This window comes from Staurois parvus, unplaced genomic scaffold (assembly GCF_062004578.1).
Source record: "Staurois parvus isolate SC_StPar_1 unplaced genomic scaffold, SC_StPar_1.0 ptg000674l, whole genome shotgun sequence".
Classification (NCBI taxonomy): Eukaryota; Metazoa; Chordata; class Amphibia; order Anura; family Ranidae; genus Staurois; species Staurois parvus.
The window spans coordinates 249303-268249 of record NW_028318470.1 but is presented as its reverse complement, the minus strand read 5'-3'; the positions used below and the strand labels follow the sequence as shown (position 1 = coordinate 268249).

The following is an 18947-nucleotide window of genomic DNA, read 5'->3' as shown; positions in this document are numbered from 1 at the left end:
GGAGGCCCGTAATCTGCCAGCACCCTATGTCAAAAAATTGAACACACCAGCAGTGTGAGGAGACCTGAAAGTGGCACATGGCATGAGACACTGTGGACCTGGCAGCAGCATGAGGAGGCGGTACAGGGGCCCATGGCAGATTAGGGGCCTGGCAGCAGCTATGGGAGGCCCGTAATCTGCCAGCACCCTATGACAAAAAATGGAACACACCAGCAGTGTGAGTAGACCTGAAAGTGGCACATGGCAGGGGCATGATTCATGGCGGATTTAGTCAGTTGTGTCAGGAACTGGTGGTTTGAAATCCAGACTAATCCACGCCTGATTCATTTTCACAAACGTGAGTCTCTCCACACTTTGGGTGGACAGTCGTGTCCTCCGCGGAGTTACAATACCTCCTGCCGCACTAAACACGCGCTCCGATGCCACGCTACTGTCCGGGCATGACAGCCTTTCAAGGGCAAATTCAGCTAGTTGGGGCCAAAGGTCAAGTTTCGTTGCCCAGTAGTCAAGGGGATTGTCTACCTCGGTTGGCAGGGTGCTGTCCAAGTAGGCCCAAGCCTGTTGTTTGAGGTCCTGCTCCAGGTCCACCTGATGCTGCTGCTGCTGCTGCGGCTGGTTAGTAGTTTCCTCACTGCGCTGGTGAAGAAAGCTACTCATCATCGACTGCAGACTGAGGCAGCCGCTGCTGGTGGAGCTACCACTGCTCCTACCACCCCACCCCTCCCCTGCTGCCATGGCAGCGGAACGCGAGCGCACAGGGCCCACAGTGTCTGAGGATGGACGTTGGCGCACAAAGGCAGAGACCAACTGACTACATAGGTGGTTTTTATAGTACGTTATTTTGGCCTCCCTCTCAGCAGGTGTGAAAAAGGCCACCATTTTTGAACGGTAGCGAGGGTCCAACAAGGTGGACAGCCAAAAGTCATCCCTCTGTCTGATGGTTATTATTCGGCTGTCGCTACGCAAGCAACCGAGCATGCTATGGGCCATTTGTGCCAAGGAATGCGAGGGACTCCCTGCCTCCATCTCCACAGCATACTGCCACGGTGCGTCTGGGTCCTCTGTCTCCTCCTCCTCCTCCTCTACCAGATGCTCCTGCTCCTCCACTCCTGTCCGCTGAGTGGAAAAACCACCCATTTCACTCAATAATTCCTGAGCACCAATGTCCTCCTCTACCTCCTCCTCTTCTTCCTGTCCTGCCCCCACAGGGGTCATGTGGCGTTGAGATCTGTGCGCCACGTCTACCGCACCCTGACCAGCCATTGTTAACAGCATTTGTTCCAGGACGTGCAACAGAGGAATGACGTCGTTCATCCCATAGTCCTGGCGACTCACGAATAGCGTGGCCTCCTCAAAGGGCCTGAGCAAGCGGCAGGTGTCACGCATGAGCTGCCAATGGCTGACATCTAAGTTACACAGGGGAGTACCTTTATCCGCTTGTAACATCAGGAAATCGGTGATGGCCTTTCGCTGTTCGTAAAGGCGGTCTAACATGTGTAGGGTTGAATTCCACCTTGTTGCAACGTCGCAGATCAGGCGATGCTGTGGAATTCCGTTCTGCCGCTGCAGCTCAAGGAGGGTGTTCTTTGCGGTGTAGGAATGGCTGAAATGCATGCAAAGTTTACGTGACATTTTAAGGATGTCTTGCAGTGGGATGGTGGATTTTAGGAACCGCTTGACAACCAGATTGAACACGTGAGCCATGCATGGCGCATGGCACAACCTTCCTTGACGCAGAGCAGACACCATGTTCTTTCCGTTGTCGGTCAACATGGTTCCGATTTTGAGTTTGCGCGGAGACAGCCATCTGTCGATTTCTCTGTTCATTACACTGAGAAGTTCCTCCCCTGTGTGACTACGTTCGCCAAGGCATACCAGGTGCAGCACAGCGTGACACCGTTGCGCCCTGCACATGTGAAATGCCGGTCGGGTAATGGGACTTGGCACGGGGGTGGCGGCTGAGGACACGAAGGAAGAAGAGGTGGTAGAGGCGGACATCTTTTGTGGACCAAGGACGTGCAAACGTGGAGGCAAAAGCGGCGTGACCTGTCCAAGTTGCTGGTGCGGCTGTGACGGCACCACGTTCACCCAGTGGGCCGTAAATGACATGTACTGTCCCTGACCGTAGTTACAGCTCCACACGTCGGCGCTGCCGTGCACTTTGGCAGAGACCGACATGCTCAAAGACTGGCCCACCATCTCTTCTACATGTGAATGCAGGGCTGGCACTGCCCTTTTGGCGAAGAAATGACGGCTTGGCACTCTCCACCGCGGCTCGGCACAAGCCATCATTTCTAGGAAAGGTGCTGAGTCCACCACTTGGAAAGGGAGGGACTGCAGCACCAGCAACTTGGACAGGAGGACGTTCAGCTTTTGCACAGTCGGGTGCGTGCTCGCAAACTGTTGTCTCTTGGAAACGGATTCCAAGAAAGACTGCTGACGGAATCCGTGAAGAGGAGTAGCAGGAGAAGGAGCATCTGAACGAGCGGAAGATGGCAACGAGCGACAACTCCCCTCAGCAGAGGTGTTGGAGCCTTGACTGGCTGATAGAGGGCGATTGACGTCGGGTGACGGAGCAAGTAACGGAGCGGGTTATGGAGCGGGGGCTGGGGCGGGCAGAACCGCCGTATCTTTATCACGGTTTTCCCAAGCCACCAAATGGCGACACTGCATATGCTGCCGCAACGCTGTAGTCCCAACATGGGCCCCCTGGCCACGCTTGACTTTCTGGCCACATAGTCGACATACGGCTACGTTTACTTCCTCGGGCGGCTTGACGAAAAATTGCCACACCGCCGAGTAGGAAACTTTGCCCCCGATACTCCTCACTGGCTGACTGCTGCTTCCTCCGTGCACACCGGCACCACTACTGGCCGTGGTGGTAGGCTGCAGTGGAGCTGGTGCTGTACTCCGTGGCCGTTTGCCTCCACTGACACTGCTGCGACCCTGCTGCCTCCTGGGCAACCCACCGACTGTTTTGCTCGCTGCCACCCTCTTCTCCTGATGATGCGGAAGCAATAGCCTGATGACGACGAGGCTGCCAAGTGCGATCAGCCTCATCATCATCAATTAGGGTCTCCGCCTCACTACTAGTCCCCTCGGCTGCGTGTGGGTCAGGAGACAGACCTGTCTCTAGACCGGCTACCGAGCCACTCTCCTCGCCACTACTTCTTCGCCTGGCTGCTGAAGAGGCGGATGTCTCCCCCCGTTCCTGACCGCCCTCTGTTAGCTCTTCCTCACTGTACAGTGGGGCTGAGCCCACAGCATGCGATACTTCGCTTGGTGAGGGAACACCAAAGGACAGGGGCAGGTAGAGGACACGTGATTTCAGTGGGCTTGCTCCCGGGCCATGCCAACTAACGGTTGTGTCTGACGTACCCACCGACCGTTGGCTGTAGGTGTCAGAGGTGACCTGGGAAGAGGAAGACGACCGAGCCAACCAATCGATGACGGCAGGGTTGTCGGTGGAGACACGACCGCTGGATGACACCGGGAGCACTGGCCTCTGGCTGCGAATAGTGCTGCCTCGACCCCTTCCTCTGCTGCCACGTCTGCTCGCTCCTAAAACATTGCCTCCTCTGCCACTCCTCTGCATGTTGTCTGACATACTCTTTAATTAAACGATTCTGTGTCCCTGAGTAACAATTCTGTGTCTGTGCCTTAGTAACAATTCTGTGTCCCTGAGTAACGTTTCTGTGGCCCTAAGTAACAGTTCTGTGGCCCTCAGTAACAATTCTGTGTCCCTCAGTAACAATTCTGTGTCCCTCAGTAACAATTCTGTGTCCCTCAGTAACAATTCTGTGTCTGTCCCTGAGTAACAATTCTGTGTCTGTCCCTGAGTAACAATTCTGTGTCTGTCCCTGAGTAACAATTCTGTGTCTGTCCCTGAGTAACAATTCTGTGTCTGTCCCTGAGTAACAATTCTGTGTCCCTAAGTAACGTTTCTGTGGCCCTAAGTAACGATTCTGTGGCCCTAAGTAACGATTCTGTGGCCCTAAGTAACGATTCTGTGGCCCTAAGTAACGTTTCTGTGGCCCTAAGTAACGTTTCTGTGGCCCTTAGTAACGTTTCTGTGGCCCTTAGTAACAATTCTGTGGCCCTTAGTAACAATTCTGTGGCCCTTAGTAACAATTCTGTGTCCCTCAATAACAATTCTGTGTCTGTCCCTAAGTAACAATTCTGTGGCCCTAAGTAACGTTTCTGTGGCCCTAAGTAACGGTTCTGTGTCCCTCAGTAACAATTCTGTGTCCCTCAGTAACAATTCTGTGTCCCTCAGTAACAATTCTGTCCCTCAGTAACAATTCTGTGTCCCTGAGTAACAATTCTGTGTCCCTCAGTAACAATTCTGTGTCCCTAAGTAACGTTTCTGTGTCCCTAAGTAACGTTTCTGTGTCCCTAAGTAACGATTCTGTGGCCCTAAGTAACGATTCTGTGGCCCTAAGTAATGTTTCTGTAGCTCTAAGTAACGTTTCTGTGGCCCTAAGTAATGTTTCTGTGGCCCTAAGTAACAGTTCTGTGGCCCTCAGTAACAGTTCTGTGGCCCTCAGTAACAATTCTGTGGCCCTCAGTAACAATTCTGTGTCTGTCCCTGAGTAACAATTCTGTGTCCCTAAGTAACGTTTCTGTGGCCCTAAGTAACGGTTCTGTGGCCCTCAGTAACAATTCTGTGGCCCTCAGTAACAATTCTGTGTCTGTCCCTAAGTAACGTTTCTGTGGCCCTAAGTAACGTTTCTGTGGCCCTAAGTAACGTTTCTGTGGCCCTAAGTAACGATTCTGTGGCCCTAAGTAACGTTTCTGTGGCCCTAAGTAACGTTTCTGTGGCCCTAAGTAACGTTTCTGTGGCCCTCAGTAACAAATCTGTGTCCCTCAGTAACAATTCTGTGTCTGTCCCTAAGTAACAATTCTGTGGCCCTAAGTAACGTTTCTGTGGCCCTAAGTAACGGTTCTGTGGCCCTCAGTAACAATTCTGTGTCCCTCAATAACAATTCTGTGTCTGTCCCTAAGTAACAATTCTGTGGCCCTAAGTAACGTTTCTGTGGCCCTAAGTAATGTTTCTGTGGCCCTAAGTAACGATTCTGTGTCCCTCAGTAACAATTCTGTATCCCTCAGTAACAATTCTGTGTCTGTCCCTGAGTAACAATTCTGTGTCCCTAAGTAACGTTTCTGTGGCCCTAACGATTCTGTGGCCCTAAGTAACGTTTCTGTGGCCCTAAGTAACGTTTCTGTGGCCCTCAGTAACAAATCTGTGTCCCTCAGTAACAATTCTGTGTCTGTCCCTAAGTAACAATTCTGTGGCCCTAAGTAACGTTTCTGTGGCCCTAAGTAACGGTTCTGTGGCCCTAAGTAACGGTTCTGTGGCCCTCAGTAACAATTCTGTGTCCCTCAGTAACAATTCTGTGTCTGTCCCTAAGTAACAATTCTGTGGCCCTAAGTAACGTTTCTGTGGCCCTAAGTAACGATTCTGTGGCCCTAAGTAACGATTCTGTGGCCCTAAGTAACGATTCTGTATCCCTCAGTAACAATTCTGTCTGTCCATAAGTAACAATTCTGTGGACCTAAGTAACGTTTCTGTGGCCCTAAGTAACGATTCTGTGGCCCTAAGTAACGATTCTGTGGCCCTCAGTAACAATTCTGTATCCCTCAGTAACAATTCTGTCTGTCCCTGAGTAACAATTCTGTGTCCCTAAGTAACGTTTATGTGGCCCTAAGTAATGTTTCTGTGGCCCTAAGTAACGTTTCTGTGGCCCTAAGTAACGTTTCTGTGGCCCTCAGTAACGTTTCTGTGGCCCTCAGTAACAATTCTGTGTCCCTCAATAACAATTCTGTGTCTGTCCCTAAGTAACAATTCTGTGGCCCTAAGTAACGTTTCTGTGGCCCTAAGTAACGATTCTGTGGCCCTAAGTAACGATTCTGTGGCCCTAAGTAACGATTCTGTGGCCCTAAGTAACGATTCTGTGGCCCTCAGTAACAATTCTGTCTGTCCCTGAGTAACAATTCTGTGTCCCTAAGTAACGTTTCTGTGGCCCTAAGTAACGTTTCTGTGGCCCTAAGTAACGATTCTGTGGCCCTAAGTAACGATTCTGTGTCCCTAAGTAACAATTCTGTGGCCCTAAGTAACGTTTCTGTGGCCCTAAGTAACGATTCTGTGGCCCTCAGTAACAAATCTGTGTCCCTCACTAACAATTCTGTGTCTGTCCCTAAGTAACAATTCTGTGGCCCTAAGTAACGATTCTGTGGCCCTAAGTAACGATTCTGTGGCCCTCAGTAACGATTCTGTATCCCTCAGTAACAATTCTGTCTGTCCCTGAGTAACAATTCTGTGTCCCTAAGTAACGTTTCTGTGGCCCTAAGTAACGATTCTGTGGCCCTAAGTAACGATTCTGTGGCCCTAAGTAACGTTTCTGTGGCCCTAAGTAACGTTTCTGTGGCCCTTAGTAACGTTTCTGTGGCCCTTAGTAACAATTCTGTGGCCCTTAGTAACAATTCTGTGTCCCTCACTAACAATTCTGTGTCTGTCCCTAAGTAACAATTCTGTGGCTCTAAGTAACGATTCTGTGGCCCTCAGTAACAAATCTGTGTCCCTCAGTAACAATTCTGTGTCTGTCCCTAAGTAACAATTCTGTGGCCCTAAGTAACGATTCTGTGGCCCTCAGTAACAATTCTGTGGCCCTCAGTAACAATTCTGTATCCCTCAGTAACAATTCTGTCTGTCCCTGAGTAACAATTCTGTGTCCCTAAGTAACGTTTCTGTGGCCCTAACTAACGATTCTGTGGCCCTAAGTAACGTTTCTGTGGCCCTATGTAACGTTTCTATGGCCCTAAGTAACAATTCTGTGGCCCTAACTAACGTTTCTGTGTCTCTAAGTAACGTTTCTCTGTCCCTAACTCTCTCCCTGCATACAGCCAGGTCTGCCTCTGTTGAATGACTGGAGGCAAATGGAGAATTCTAAAATGGCCGCCATTTATAGCTCGACCATTACACTGTGGTGGCTGGCTGGCTGCTGATTGGCTAATGCGATCACATGTCATGAATGAATGCATTATGGGTCAGCGCGCCTTGTCTGCGCGCCTTCCCAGACATCCCCGCTCTGTCGCCGCCATTTTAGGAAAAATTTCGATTCGCGCATCCGAAGTCTGCTTATTTTCGGATTCGACGTGAATCGAAATTTTCCTAATATTCGAAACGAATTCCACTTCGCCTACTTCGATTCGCTCATCTCTAGTTAGGAGGTTTGGGGCGCAGGGCTCTATGGATACGGTCACAAGCAAAGGACCCAGGGTTGCGATCCGGAAGGAGTGACTTGAATAGCTTGGTTATGGTTTGTGAAAGGTCAGACACAGACTCCGGGATTCCCCTGACTCACAAATGATTCCTGCGATTGCGATTATCAAGGTCCTCAACCTGTGCCTGCATTTGTGCAAAGGCAGTTTGTAAAAGATTGTGATCTCTGGAAAGTTCACCATAAGCCAGGCTGAGTTCATCATGTTTGGTTTCTAAGCGGTCGGTTCTGGAGCCCAAGGCGGCTATTTCCTGAGAGAGAACATTAGTGCTCTTATGGAGTTCTGATTGGAATTTAGAGGCCAGCTTAGTGTACATAGTTTCCAAGCAAGATTCTAAGTCCCCCTTTGTAAGTTGCTGTGCATATTCACCGACCAGAGATAAAGGGTGAGCTGTGGTATCCTGCGTGGGATCAGACGGGGATGCTCGTTCTGTATTATCTGGAGACATGCTGCAAATCTCATGTGTTTTAAATAGGTATGTCGTAAGGGACTTTTGAGCTTGTCCCCTTTTTTCTTGGTGGACGGCATACAGGGAGTCTCCTGGGGGTGATCGATTGAAAATTGGATAGCCAAGGGAGATAATAACTCTAGGAAACCTATAACGCCCAAAACAAGTGTAGGGTTATAGTTACAAAGAGGCTATCAGACTTATCCGCAAAATCTTTATATTGTAAAAATAATTAGGAAACCGTGGAGATTATTATTATTATTATTATTATACAGTATTTATAAAGCGCCAATAGTTCGCTCAGCGCTGTACATTACAAAGGGGGACAGAACATGTGACAGAACAATACCAATACAATGTGATACACGAGGGGTTCGGGGGCCCTGCTCTTTCGAGCTTACAATCTAGGAGGGAGGGGGTGGTGGCACAGGAGGAGATAGCTGTGGGGGATGGAGTAGTAGGAAGAGTGGAGGAGGTCGGCAAGTTAGCAGGGGGTGGGGTAATCTTCTCTGAAGAGATGGGATTTCAGGGTGCGTCTAAAGGAGAGGAGAGTAGGTGATAATCTGATGGGTTGGGGCAGGGAGTTCCAGAGGATGGGTGACACCCTGGAGAAGTCCTGGAGGCGGGCATGGGAGGAGGAGACCAGGGAACTAGAGAGAAGGAGGTCTTGTGAGGAGCGGAGTGTGCGTGCTGGGCCGTACTTGGATATTAGGTCAGTGATGTAGTTCGGGGCAGTATGGTGGACAGCTTTGTACGTCAGCGTTAGGAATTTGAATTTGATCCGTTGCGCAATCGGAAGCCAGTGGAGGGATTGGCAGAGGGGGGTGGCGGAGACAGAGCGGTTGGAAAGGTGAATGAGTCTGGCAGCCGTATTCAGGATGGACTGAAGCGGGGATAGCCAGCGGCGAGGCAGGCCAGTGAGGAGGGAGTTGCAGTAGTCGAGTCGTGATATGATGAGAGAGTGGATGAGCTGTTTAGTGGTTTCTGGGGTTAGGAACGTGCGGATTTTGGCGGAGGTTAAAGATTGGACTTGGGGCTGAAAGGATAGGTTGGAGTCCAGAATGACACCCAGTACTCTGGCCTGCAGGGCGGGTTTGATGGTAGCGTTGTTGGATGTGACGGAGAAATCAATGGGGGGTGGTGTCCGGGCTGGGGGGAAGACATGAAACTCGGTTTTGGAGAGGTTCAATTTAAAGAAGTGGAGCGACATCCAGTCTGATATGTCGCTCAGTAGGTGTGTGATTCGGGCTGAGACCAAGGGGGTGAGGTGGGGGGTTGAGAGATAGATTTGTGTGTCGTCAGCATAGAGGTGATAGTTGAAGCCGTGAGAATGTATGAGTTGGCCAAGGGAGGAGGTATAGATGGAGAAGAGAAGGGGCCCAAGGACAGAGCCTTGAGGGACCCAAACAGAGAGGGGGAGTGAGGGGGAGGTGGTAGCATTATAGGTAACGCTGAAGGAGCGTTGTGACAGGTAGGATGAGAGCCAGGAGAGAGCAGAATCTCTGAGGCCAAGGGAGTGTAGTTTTTTGAGGAGGAGGGGGTGGTCGACTGTGTCGAAGGCCGCAGAGAGGTCAAGGAGTAGGAGCACTGAATAGTGGCCATTAGCTTTGGCGGTTAGCAGGTCGTTGGAGAGTTTGAGTAAGGCAGTTTCGGTGGAGTGTAGGGGACGGAAGCCGGACTGTAGGGGATCGAGGAGGTTGTTGTCGTTGAGGTGAGAGCATAGGCGAGTGTAGACTAGGCGCTCCAGGAGTTTAGATGTAAATGGGAGCAGGGAGATGGGTCTGAGGTTGTTCGAGTCATCGGGGTCCAGGGAGGGCTTTTTAAGTATGGGGGTGATGTGTGCATTTTTCAGAGGGGAGGGGAAAGTGCCTGAGGAGAGGTTGAAGATGTGGGTGAGGGAGCGTAGGATGGAGGAGGAGGAAGGTCGTAGGAGTTGTGAGGGGATAGGGTCGAGGGGGCAGGTGGTGAGGTGGGCATCAGAGAGGATCTTGGAGACTTCCTCGATGGTAGTAAGGTCAAAGGTGCGGAGTGTGGGGGGAGCTTCAGTATGAGGAATGTAGGGTGGGGTGAAAGAGGAGGTCAGAGCAGTGGTGGGGCCATGGGAGAGGGGTGATGAGGGGGTAGCTGAGTGAGGGTGAAGAGGGTTGGAGAGAGTTTGAGCAGCGACGAAGTCCCTGCGGGTTATGTCGAGGGGGAGGGGGGATAAGGGGGTAGCTGTGTGAGAGGGGACGGGTTGAGAGGGTGTGTGAGTTGCGGCAATGTCCTTGCGAATTGTGTCAATCTTGTTTTTTAAGTGATTGGCAATCTCAAGGGCAGTGAGTGATGTGCTGGGTGAAGGGGGGGGGGTGGAGAGAGTAGAGAGTTGAAGGCAGAGAAGAGTCGGCGAGGATTGGAGGAGAGGGCCTTGATGAGGGTCAAGAAGTAGGCCTGTTTGGCAGCATGGAGGGAGGAGGTGTAGGTGTGGAAGGCAGATTTGTAGCGGGTGAAGGCTTGTTGAGATGTACTGGACATAGGCTGTGGTAGGTACTATTGATAAAGCCCAAGAACCAGATGCTGGCCCGTGTGGAACAGAAGTCCCCTTATGATGATCTTAGGGTCCTCCAGGACAGAGACAGGGAGCCCTGGCACTTCACTGGGAGCAGTGTATAGGTCAAAGTAGGCCTCCAAGCCCAACAGGGGCCGTGGCCACAGAGGGAGGTGGTTTCCAGGATGATAAACAGGAACCCCAGTCCCTGGATCTCTGGGGGGGACCCGATGGCCAGCACCTGCCTGTCCCTTTGCCTCCTGTACTCACTGTGGCCCGGATGGGAGCAGATCTTGGTCAGATGGAGCAGGCCGCAGACGTCTGTCGCCACGGGGAGGGACAATATACCACTGCGCCCCTCTTTCAGATTCAGGGGATGCAGAGGGTGCCACTGATGTCCTCCAGATGATCCACCGCCATCCGGCTGGCAGTGGATTTAGGTCCGAGGCACCGGAGCCCTGGATCATGCGGCCGTACCAGGCCGCGGATGTCCGCCGCCGTAAAGGGAGGCAATACTGCCCGGTGCCCCTCTCCCAGATACAGGGGATGCCACTGAGAGCCTCCGCTGCCCCGCTGGAGTCCCCAAGTTTATCTTTTTACAGTGACATTATATTTTTCTAGGTTTTCTTTTTGCTGACCTTACTTTTTATTGAGGCCTTGCTAGTGTGCTACATCCTGGTGATCTTTCTATGTTGTTCAGGCAGATTTCCACCTCCAAAATGGTGGTGTGCTGCAGGAGTCTCTGGACTTTTGGATGTTTACACAATAATAGCTTTTAAAGGTAAATAGCATGCCTAAAATATGTTGCATGAACAGAAAAAACTGTTGCTGAAATGGATGATCTGATGATAGGGGTCTCCTAAGCTTTACTAATTAGGGCTAGGGTGTACTCAGAGTCTCATAAATTACTTGGGGTTGCAGGGATACGCTTACATGTTATTATCTGATCCTATCAATGCAATATTACATCCAAGGTAAATTAAAAGACCAAATGTGGTCCTAATGACTGGGCTCAACCTCCCATCAGATACAAGCAATGATAAAAAAAGGAAAAGTGCAGATTAATCTGTAAATGTAATGTGTGGAAATGTCATACAGCAAAAAGTAAGGATGTAGGACAGTGTACTGGGTTCAGTAGCTTGTAGATCAGTAGTACTGTAGTGCAGTGTACAGGGGGTCATTGGTATGTAGGGAAGTGTAAAATTGAAGAGGCACAGTGAACCAGAGGGAATTTTCCAAAAAGAACACACAGTCTGCTTGACATCTATATTACATTCACAGTCAAAAGGTTCAAACAGATTATAGGTCTGAATGTGGTCAATCAACCTTAGAAACCAGTATCAGCATTCTAGAAAGATTCGAGGACTGTTACTCAATACTTCCAAACTGCCTTTTGCCTGGTCCAATGATACAACATGATACCAACATACAACAATATGATCTAAACACTGTAAACCAGTGATAAAGCCACACCGGAAGAAACACATCAGTTCCAGACTGAGATATTTCACAGTGCAATACCATGTGGCACTTTGTAAGCCTACCAATAAATGTATTGAAATTTGCATTTATAATATGTATATAATCTATAAAATTATATTACATTTGTAGCACCCTCTAGTTTACTTTTTTTGTGCTTGTTAGAAGCCTGAGTGAGTCAGCGAGGTTATTTCAGGTTAGGCTGGAGGGCTCTGCAGGTCAATTCTCTGATACCTCCCCCTGCTCTAGAAACTTGGAGAAATTTCTACAAGCAGTGGGAGGATGAAAAGGGGCTGATCTGCATACTTAGGGGAATCTGGCCAATCCCCAGGCAGGCCTGGCATGGTGGCTAGGTTAGCCCTTAAATATGAGAGAGACTGATTAGCAGGGGAGTTGGGTGAGAGATGGAGTGAGGAATTTATGCTGGTGTGGAACCCGGGAGGGGCCCCCAGAGGAGAGGGGGGGATCTGCCTACAGGCTAAAGCTGGACAGAAGGATCTCCACTGTCCCACAGTCCATCTAGGGGAGACAGCCTGTCAGCAAGGAAGGAACCAGCTCAGCATAAGACCTGAAAGCAGCTTCAACCATTAAGCTATAGGGACAGGACAGTGTGAGTACCTCTACACCCCCTGGGCTAAAGGAGGGGACTTAATTTGTATTGTTTCACATGGGTGGCCAGGGGGCAGTAAAAACATTGGCCATTTTATTGCTACATGCAGAGTTTGACCGCCTGAATGTCTGCAAACCTCGTTTTCACTGTCCTCTGAAAAGTGACCCACCACGAAGTAAACATTACCACTAGTGTTAAAGGAGCCTTTGTGTTGGCAAAGGGGGACATTAAATGTACCTGTTACTGTTAATACGTTTTTTTTTTCTTCCATAAAGTTTATTGATAAAACTCAGAGCATACAACACATACAGATAATACAGGGGATCAGTCTTAAGTACAATAGGAAGCAATAAACAGACATCAAACATGAGGATACATATCAATACGGAGACAGTAAATCAAACAAAAGTCATCCCAGGTACATAATACAATCAAAAATAGAAAGACAAAACAGGGGGAAAATGAAGGCAAGAGAGCGCAGGATCATTGAAGACACGTCTGGTCTCGAGCTCTAAGTCAGCATATTGGGATCACAGCACTGGCGGGGCCGATGATATATAGCCTCAGTTATCGAGCAGCAACAAAAGGCAGGGCAAGTGAGTCAGAAGTATGCGTAGGAAATGTATGCAGTAGGTGTGGAAAAGAAGGTGCAAGAACTTGTAGGATATGACCTTGTGCTTTTGGTGAGGCTGAGGTAACCCAATAAAGGTTGCCAGCACGTGGGTAAAGAGTTTGGGAAAGGAGAAATGTAAAAAAAAACATGTGCGCAACCGGAGTGCAGATAGGGAGTAGGGCTACTATGAATAGACAAGCATACCAAGATAGGAAGAGGAGAGAGAAAATAAAACTCTGAGTAAGGAAACAGGAAAATGGGGACTAAGATAAGAATAAGCAAGAGAAAGAAGGGAAGGAAGGAGAAGACAAAAAAAAAAATAAATAAAGGGGGGGAGGGAGATGGGGAGTTGGGGATGGGTCAGACGGGGAGGAGGTAGGGAGGAGTAGGAGAGTAGGTAAGTTATCTTTACTAAAAACTCCCAGGACCCTGGTGGAGAAGCAAGCTGGAGACCGCTGCAGGTGTAGTAGGGTACCGAGCATAATTTGCTCCAAACAATGCAGGACATCGAAACAAGGGACCTCTTTCACAACCTTAAAAAGACAAAGAGCTGATAAAACGCCAGAAACACTATGGGATACGAGAAGGATTCAGTATCAATCAGCAAGGCCTATGAGAGAACGATATTCAGGGGTCGTTCGGAAGTGAGTCCAGCAGGACCACGTATGAGAAAATTTAGTAGGGCTATCCAGAGATGAAGCAATCAGCTCTTCCATTTTAGCAATTCTACCTATACGAATGAACCAATCTCGTACTGTGGGGGGGTGAGTGGACCCCCAGAAAACAGGTAAGCAAAGTTTGGCCGCAGTAAGCATATGTATAGCCAGAGATTTGAAATATAGACGCTTGGGAAGCGGAGTGTGGTGGAGGAGGAGTTGGGCCAGAGAAAACTCAATATCAAGGGTAGACACCGAGGAAGTAATCCGATGAACCTCCTGTCAAAAGCAGGAGAGAGAAGAAAATGTCCTATTTGAAGATAGGCCCAAAAGGGAAAGGTGCGATCCTCCATAGTACTCGCCAATAAGGAGCAAGACTTCAGCTGACGTTTGTGAAAAAAATGGTTCGCCAATACTTGAGGAGATACGTGGCCGTTTATGATTCCAGAGAAAAAGCGAGCGCAATCGTCTGCATGAAAGGAAAAAGGCGGGTGGTAAATGGATAGGTAAGGTCTGAAATAGATAAAGGAGGTGCGGGAGGATGTTCATTTTTAGTACAGCAGCCCTACCAAACCAAGAGAACTTGGAGTTGTTTATGAGCAGTTTAGGGAATTTGTGGGACAAAAACTGCACTGTTAGACCCCTTTCAGTTGACTGTTCTGCCTACCTGTTCCTTATATTGTAAGCTTGAAAGAGCAGGGCCCGCGAACCCCTCGTGTATTGTTTTGTTATTGTATTGTCTCATGCACTGTCCCCCACTATAATGTACAGCACTGAGCAAACCTTTGGCGCTATATAACTACTGTATAATAATAATAATAATATGTCTCGGAGTCACTTGCTCAGGACACTTGCAAGACAGCCGGGGGGTTAGAGATTTTCACCTGGGGTCTGAAAAAGTTCACTAAAGGGGACCAAGTGCTGATTTTTATCTGTTTTTCCTAAGAAGCTTGCCCTCCAAGTTCAGTTCCTTTGGGCATCCCATATACCCCTAGACCCCATCCAAGTTGTTAACCCCTAATAAAACAACAAAGCTCATGGATTGTTTATGGACTTTGGATTAAAGTGTGAAAAATGCATGTTGCCTGGCTATGCAGAGTTTAGGTGGGACCCAAAAACTCGGGGGTCCTCAAGAGGGTAGTGCTACACATTATTAGGAGCATACACTATTTGACAGTGCTGGTTCGTCCCAAAGTATCTCAGAGTATAAATTATCCGAGTATAAATTTAGGCGTAATATTCAGAAGTCCAGAAGGCCTTTATTTTGGTTTCCTTTAAAACTCATACATATTGGCTTTCCCAGAATAAGTCAAGCTAAACACAAAGGCTACTCAGAAGCAGATAGTACATCAAAGCATTTCAGGATTATTGACATCACTAGTCCACCTTAATCAGTAAGTCTATTTTCTTTGGGGTGGTGAATGCAAAGCCTGATACTGTATGTGGACAACACTGAAAGTAGTATTTAGAGGATCAATAAATTCAGGTAGCATTCAAAATATTGAAACTGAAGTGTCAGCTTGATAGTCATACAAATTGGATTTCCAGATCAACAGGTTAACATTAGAACCCTTATTGTTTTGAACTTTTGATTCTCTCCAAGAGAGGTTTTAAAACCTGTAACATACATTTCAATGCAAAAAGGATTAACATAATGAAAAATACAAATAAGTTTACATTATTGGTGGTACTAATGAGAAAATGTTGTTTAAACAGTAGCTTTACTACAATCTAATTTGAAATTTCACCTTGGTTATTCATCAGGGTCATAACTGAGAATGGGACCAAGCCATTTTTCAACCTCTTTCAACGTCACATTTTTCCTACGAGAATAATCTTCAACCTAGAACAGATCAAGAGTTCCTGAAGTTAGTTTCTTCATAGATGTGTTCGGGTCTTAAACACAATGAAAAAGCACTGAGAAGCAACAACCTTCTAGCATTCAAACAAAGAACAGCTTTCATCAGGTAAATGTAGCGGAAGTATTTTATGACTGGTTGTGAGAGCTACTTTACTTTCTAAAGCAGTTGTTTCAACCTGTGGGTCGTGACCCCTTTGGGGGTCAAACGACCCTGTCACAGGGGTCCCCTAAGACCATCAGAAAACACATATTTCCGATGTGTAAAGAGCAGCTACTGTGTAGAAAGCAGCTGCTGTGTTGAAAGCAGCTACTCTGTTAACTACTTCCCGACCGGCCGTTGTATATAAACGGCCGGACGGTGGCACTGCAGGGTCGGGTGGCCGTCTATAAACGGCCTCCCCACACCCTGCTTGTGCGCGCTCCCTGGGAGCGCGCAGCACCGCGATCCGGTGCCCACTGTGTCCTCCGGACACAGTGAAACACCGATCGTCGGATGGGACCTCTGTACGAGGTCCCGATCATGTGATCACTGATTGGCCAATCAGTGATCACATGCAAAGTAGTAAGCAAGATGTCACTTCTGACATCATTGCTTACTATGTGTGAAATCTGTGAATGATCACAGAGGTCACATGGTACAAGGCTATTCACAAAAGCCTTGTACCATGTGACAAGCTGTGACCAATCACAGCTCACTCAGTTCTTCTCAATGAATGCAAGAATGCACACAGAGAGAAAGAGAAATGATTGCTTTTACATCCTATATGGGTGTAAAAGCAATCAGTGTAAAAAAAAAAAAAAAAATCTTCATCACCCCTCACAAGTAGTACAGTGTCACCATGGTGACACTGTACTGCTAGGGTGACAGTATGTAAAAAAATAAATAAATAAATAAAAAATAATAATATAAAAAAATAAAATAAAAATGTAAAAAAAAATGTTTAAAAATTATAATTTTTGCTTATAAACTAATTTGGATTTTTTTTTTTTACTAAAAAGATAACAGAATAAATTTTGGCTAAGATTTATGATGAAATATTATTTATTTGCAAAATTTTATTAAAAAAAACACTTTTTTTCAAAATCTTTGGACATTTCATTTACATAGCAAAAAAAATACAAATCCCAGTGGTGAATAAATACCACCAAAATAAAGCTTTATCTATCTCAAAAAAATGGTAAAAAATTCATTTCGGTACAGTGTTGCATGACCGCGCAATTGTCATTCAAAGTGTGATAGCGCTAAAAGCTGAAAATTGCCCTGGTCAGGAAGGGGGTAAAAGTGTCCGGTCTGGAAGTGGTTAAACGCAGCTACTGTGTTGAAAGCAGCAGTATTGCAGGTAAAACGACACTCATGAATTATAATTACTGGGTAAATAATTTTATGGTTGGGGGTCACCACAACATGAGGAACTGTATTAAAGGGTCACGGTATTAGGAAGGTTGAGAACCACTGTTCTAAAGTAAGACCCACAAGGGCCATCAATACTCTCCATTCCAACAGTAATGTGCACCTTGAAATTTTTAAGTACCACATGGAACAGAAATTGGTTTCACACATGATTTTATAAGCAACATTACTTCCTATTAAGAGCACATGTTTAACAGTAAACAATAAGCACAAAACCACAAGACCCTAATCTGTCAAAGATGCTGGAAGCACACAATCTGGCACCAACATCTCTTACAATATTGCAAACCAAATGCCAAAATATAAGGGACCTTAAAGCGGATATTACTGTCCATTTAATTAGTTTGTTTGGGCCAAGCTGTCTCAAAAGAACCATTTTCTACATCAACAAGTGCGGCTACTGACAGCACGGTATAAACTGTATGTAGCCTCAGCTACAGAGTACAGTATATACCCTTGTGTTCCGGCAGTGAGATGAGACCTTCCCGTCCCACAGGAAATACAAAACGGATTTGGGCTGAGTGCTGCCCAACCACTCATAGGCAGCTTTCTATTCTCTAAATGAATACAAAGCTTCCTCTAATTGTCTTAGTCAGAGATTGTAACATCACCCCCCAGCCTCTCTGACTCTGCCAAAAACAGGAAGCTTTGCATTCAGTCATAGATACAAAGCTACCTTTGAAAGGCCGAGCATCATTTATCCCAACTCTGTTTTGTTCCACGTGCTCTCATATCACTGGTAGAACATAAGACTATATAAAAATGATTCACTTCAAACCTAGGTTAATTCTGACATTTCTCACATAATGGCTGTTGCAATTTTTATGTCACTAGATATTTGAGCAGCGGTTTATCAAACGCACATTTTCACAAAAAAATACACTTTAACCATTTGAGCTTCAGAAGATATGACTCCCTTCATTACCAGGCTATTTTGTGCTATTCGGCACTGTGTTACTTTAACCACCTCCCGTCCAGCCGTTGTATATAAACGGCCGGACGGTGGCAGTGCAGGGTCAGGAGGCCGTTTATAAATGGCTTTCCCAGCCCCCTGCTTGTAAGCGCTCCCTGGTAGTGTGCAGCACCGCGATCCGATGCCCGCTGTGTCCTCCAGACACAGCGAAACACCGATCGTCGGACTGGACCTCCGTGCGAGGTCCCGATCATGTGATCACTGATTAGCCAATCAGTGATCACATGCAGAGTAGTAACCAAGATGTCACTTGTGACATCATTGCTTACTACGTGTGAAATGTGTGAATGATCACAGAGGTCACATGGTACATGGCTATTCACAACAGCCTTGTACCATATGACAAGCTGTGACTAATCACAGCTCACTCAGTAGTTCTCAATGGCTGCAAGAATGCAGCTAGAGAGAAGGAGAAATGATTGCTTTTACATCCTTTATGGGTGTAAAAGCAATCAGTGTAAAAAAAAAAAAAAAATCTTCATCACCCCCCACAAGTAGTAGAGTGTCACCATGGTGACACTGTACTGCTAAGGTGACAGTATGTAAAAAAATAAATAAATATAAAAAAAATGTAAAAAAAAATGTTTAAAAATTATAATTTTTGGTTATAAACTAATTAGGGTTATTTTATTTTTTTTTTACTAAAAATATAACGGAATACATTTTGGCCAATATTTCTGATGAAATAATATTTATTTGCAAACTTTTATAAGAAAAACACTTTATTTCAAAATTTTTGGACTTTTTACTTTACATAGCAAAAAAAATAAAACTCCCAGTGGTGAATAAATACCACCAAAATAAAGCTTTATCTGTCTCAAAAAAATTCTAAAAAATTCATATGGGTACAGTGTTGCATGACCGCGCAATTGTCATTCAAAGTGTGATAGTGCTGAAAGCTGAAAATTGCCCTGGACAGGAAGGGGGTAAAAGTGTCCAGACAGGAAGTGGTTAATGGACAAGTGCGCAGTCATACAACACTGTACACAAACAAAATGTATATCGTTTTTCTCACACAAATAGAGCTTTTTTTTTTGTCAAATTTGAGCACCACTGGGTTTTTGTGCTATAGATGACATTTTTTGAAAAAA

General features: G+C 46.8%; 1 protein-coding gene across 1 annotated transcript in view; it reads right to left on the bottom strand.

The window, feature by feature from the left end:
• The window catches only part of LOC149447677 (methionine synthase-like), a 233712-nt gene that overhangs the window by 13708 nt on the left and 201057 nt on the right, over positions 1-18947 (bottom strand). Inside the window, exon 7 of the mRNA XM_089652223.1 lies at positions 15360-15454. Within this exon, the coding sequence (XP_089508349.1) occupies positions 15365-15454 (90 nt within the window). The 3' untranslated portion in view covers positions 15360-15364. The remainder of the gene's footprint in view (positions 1-15359; positions 15455-18947) is intronic.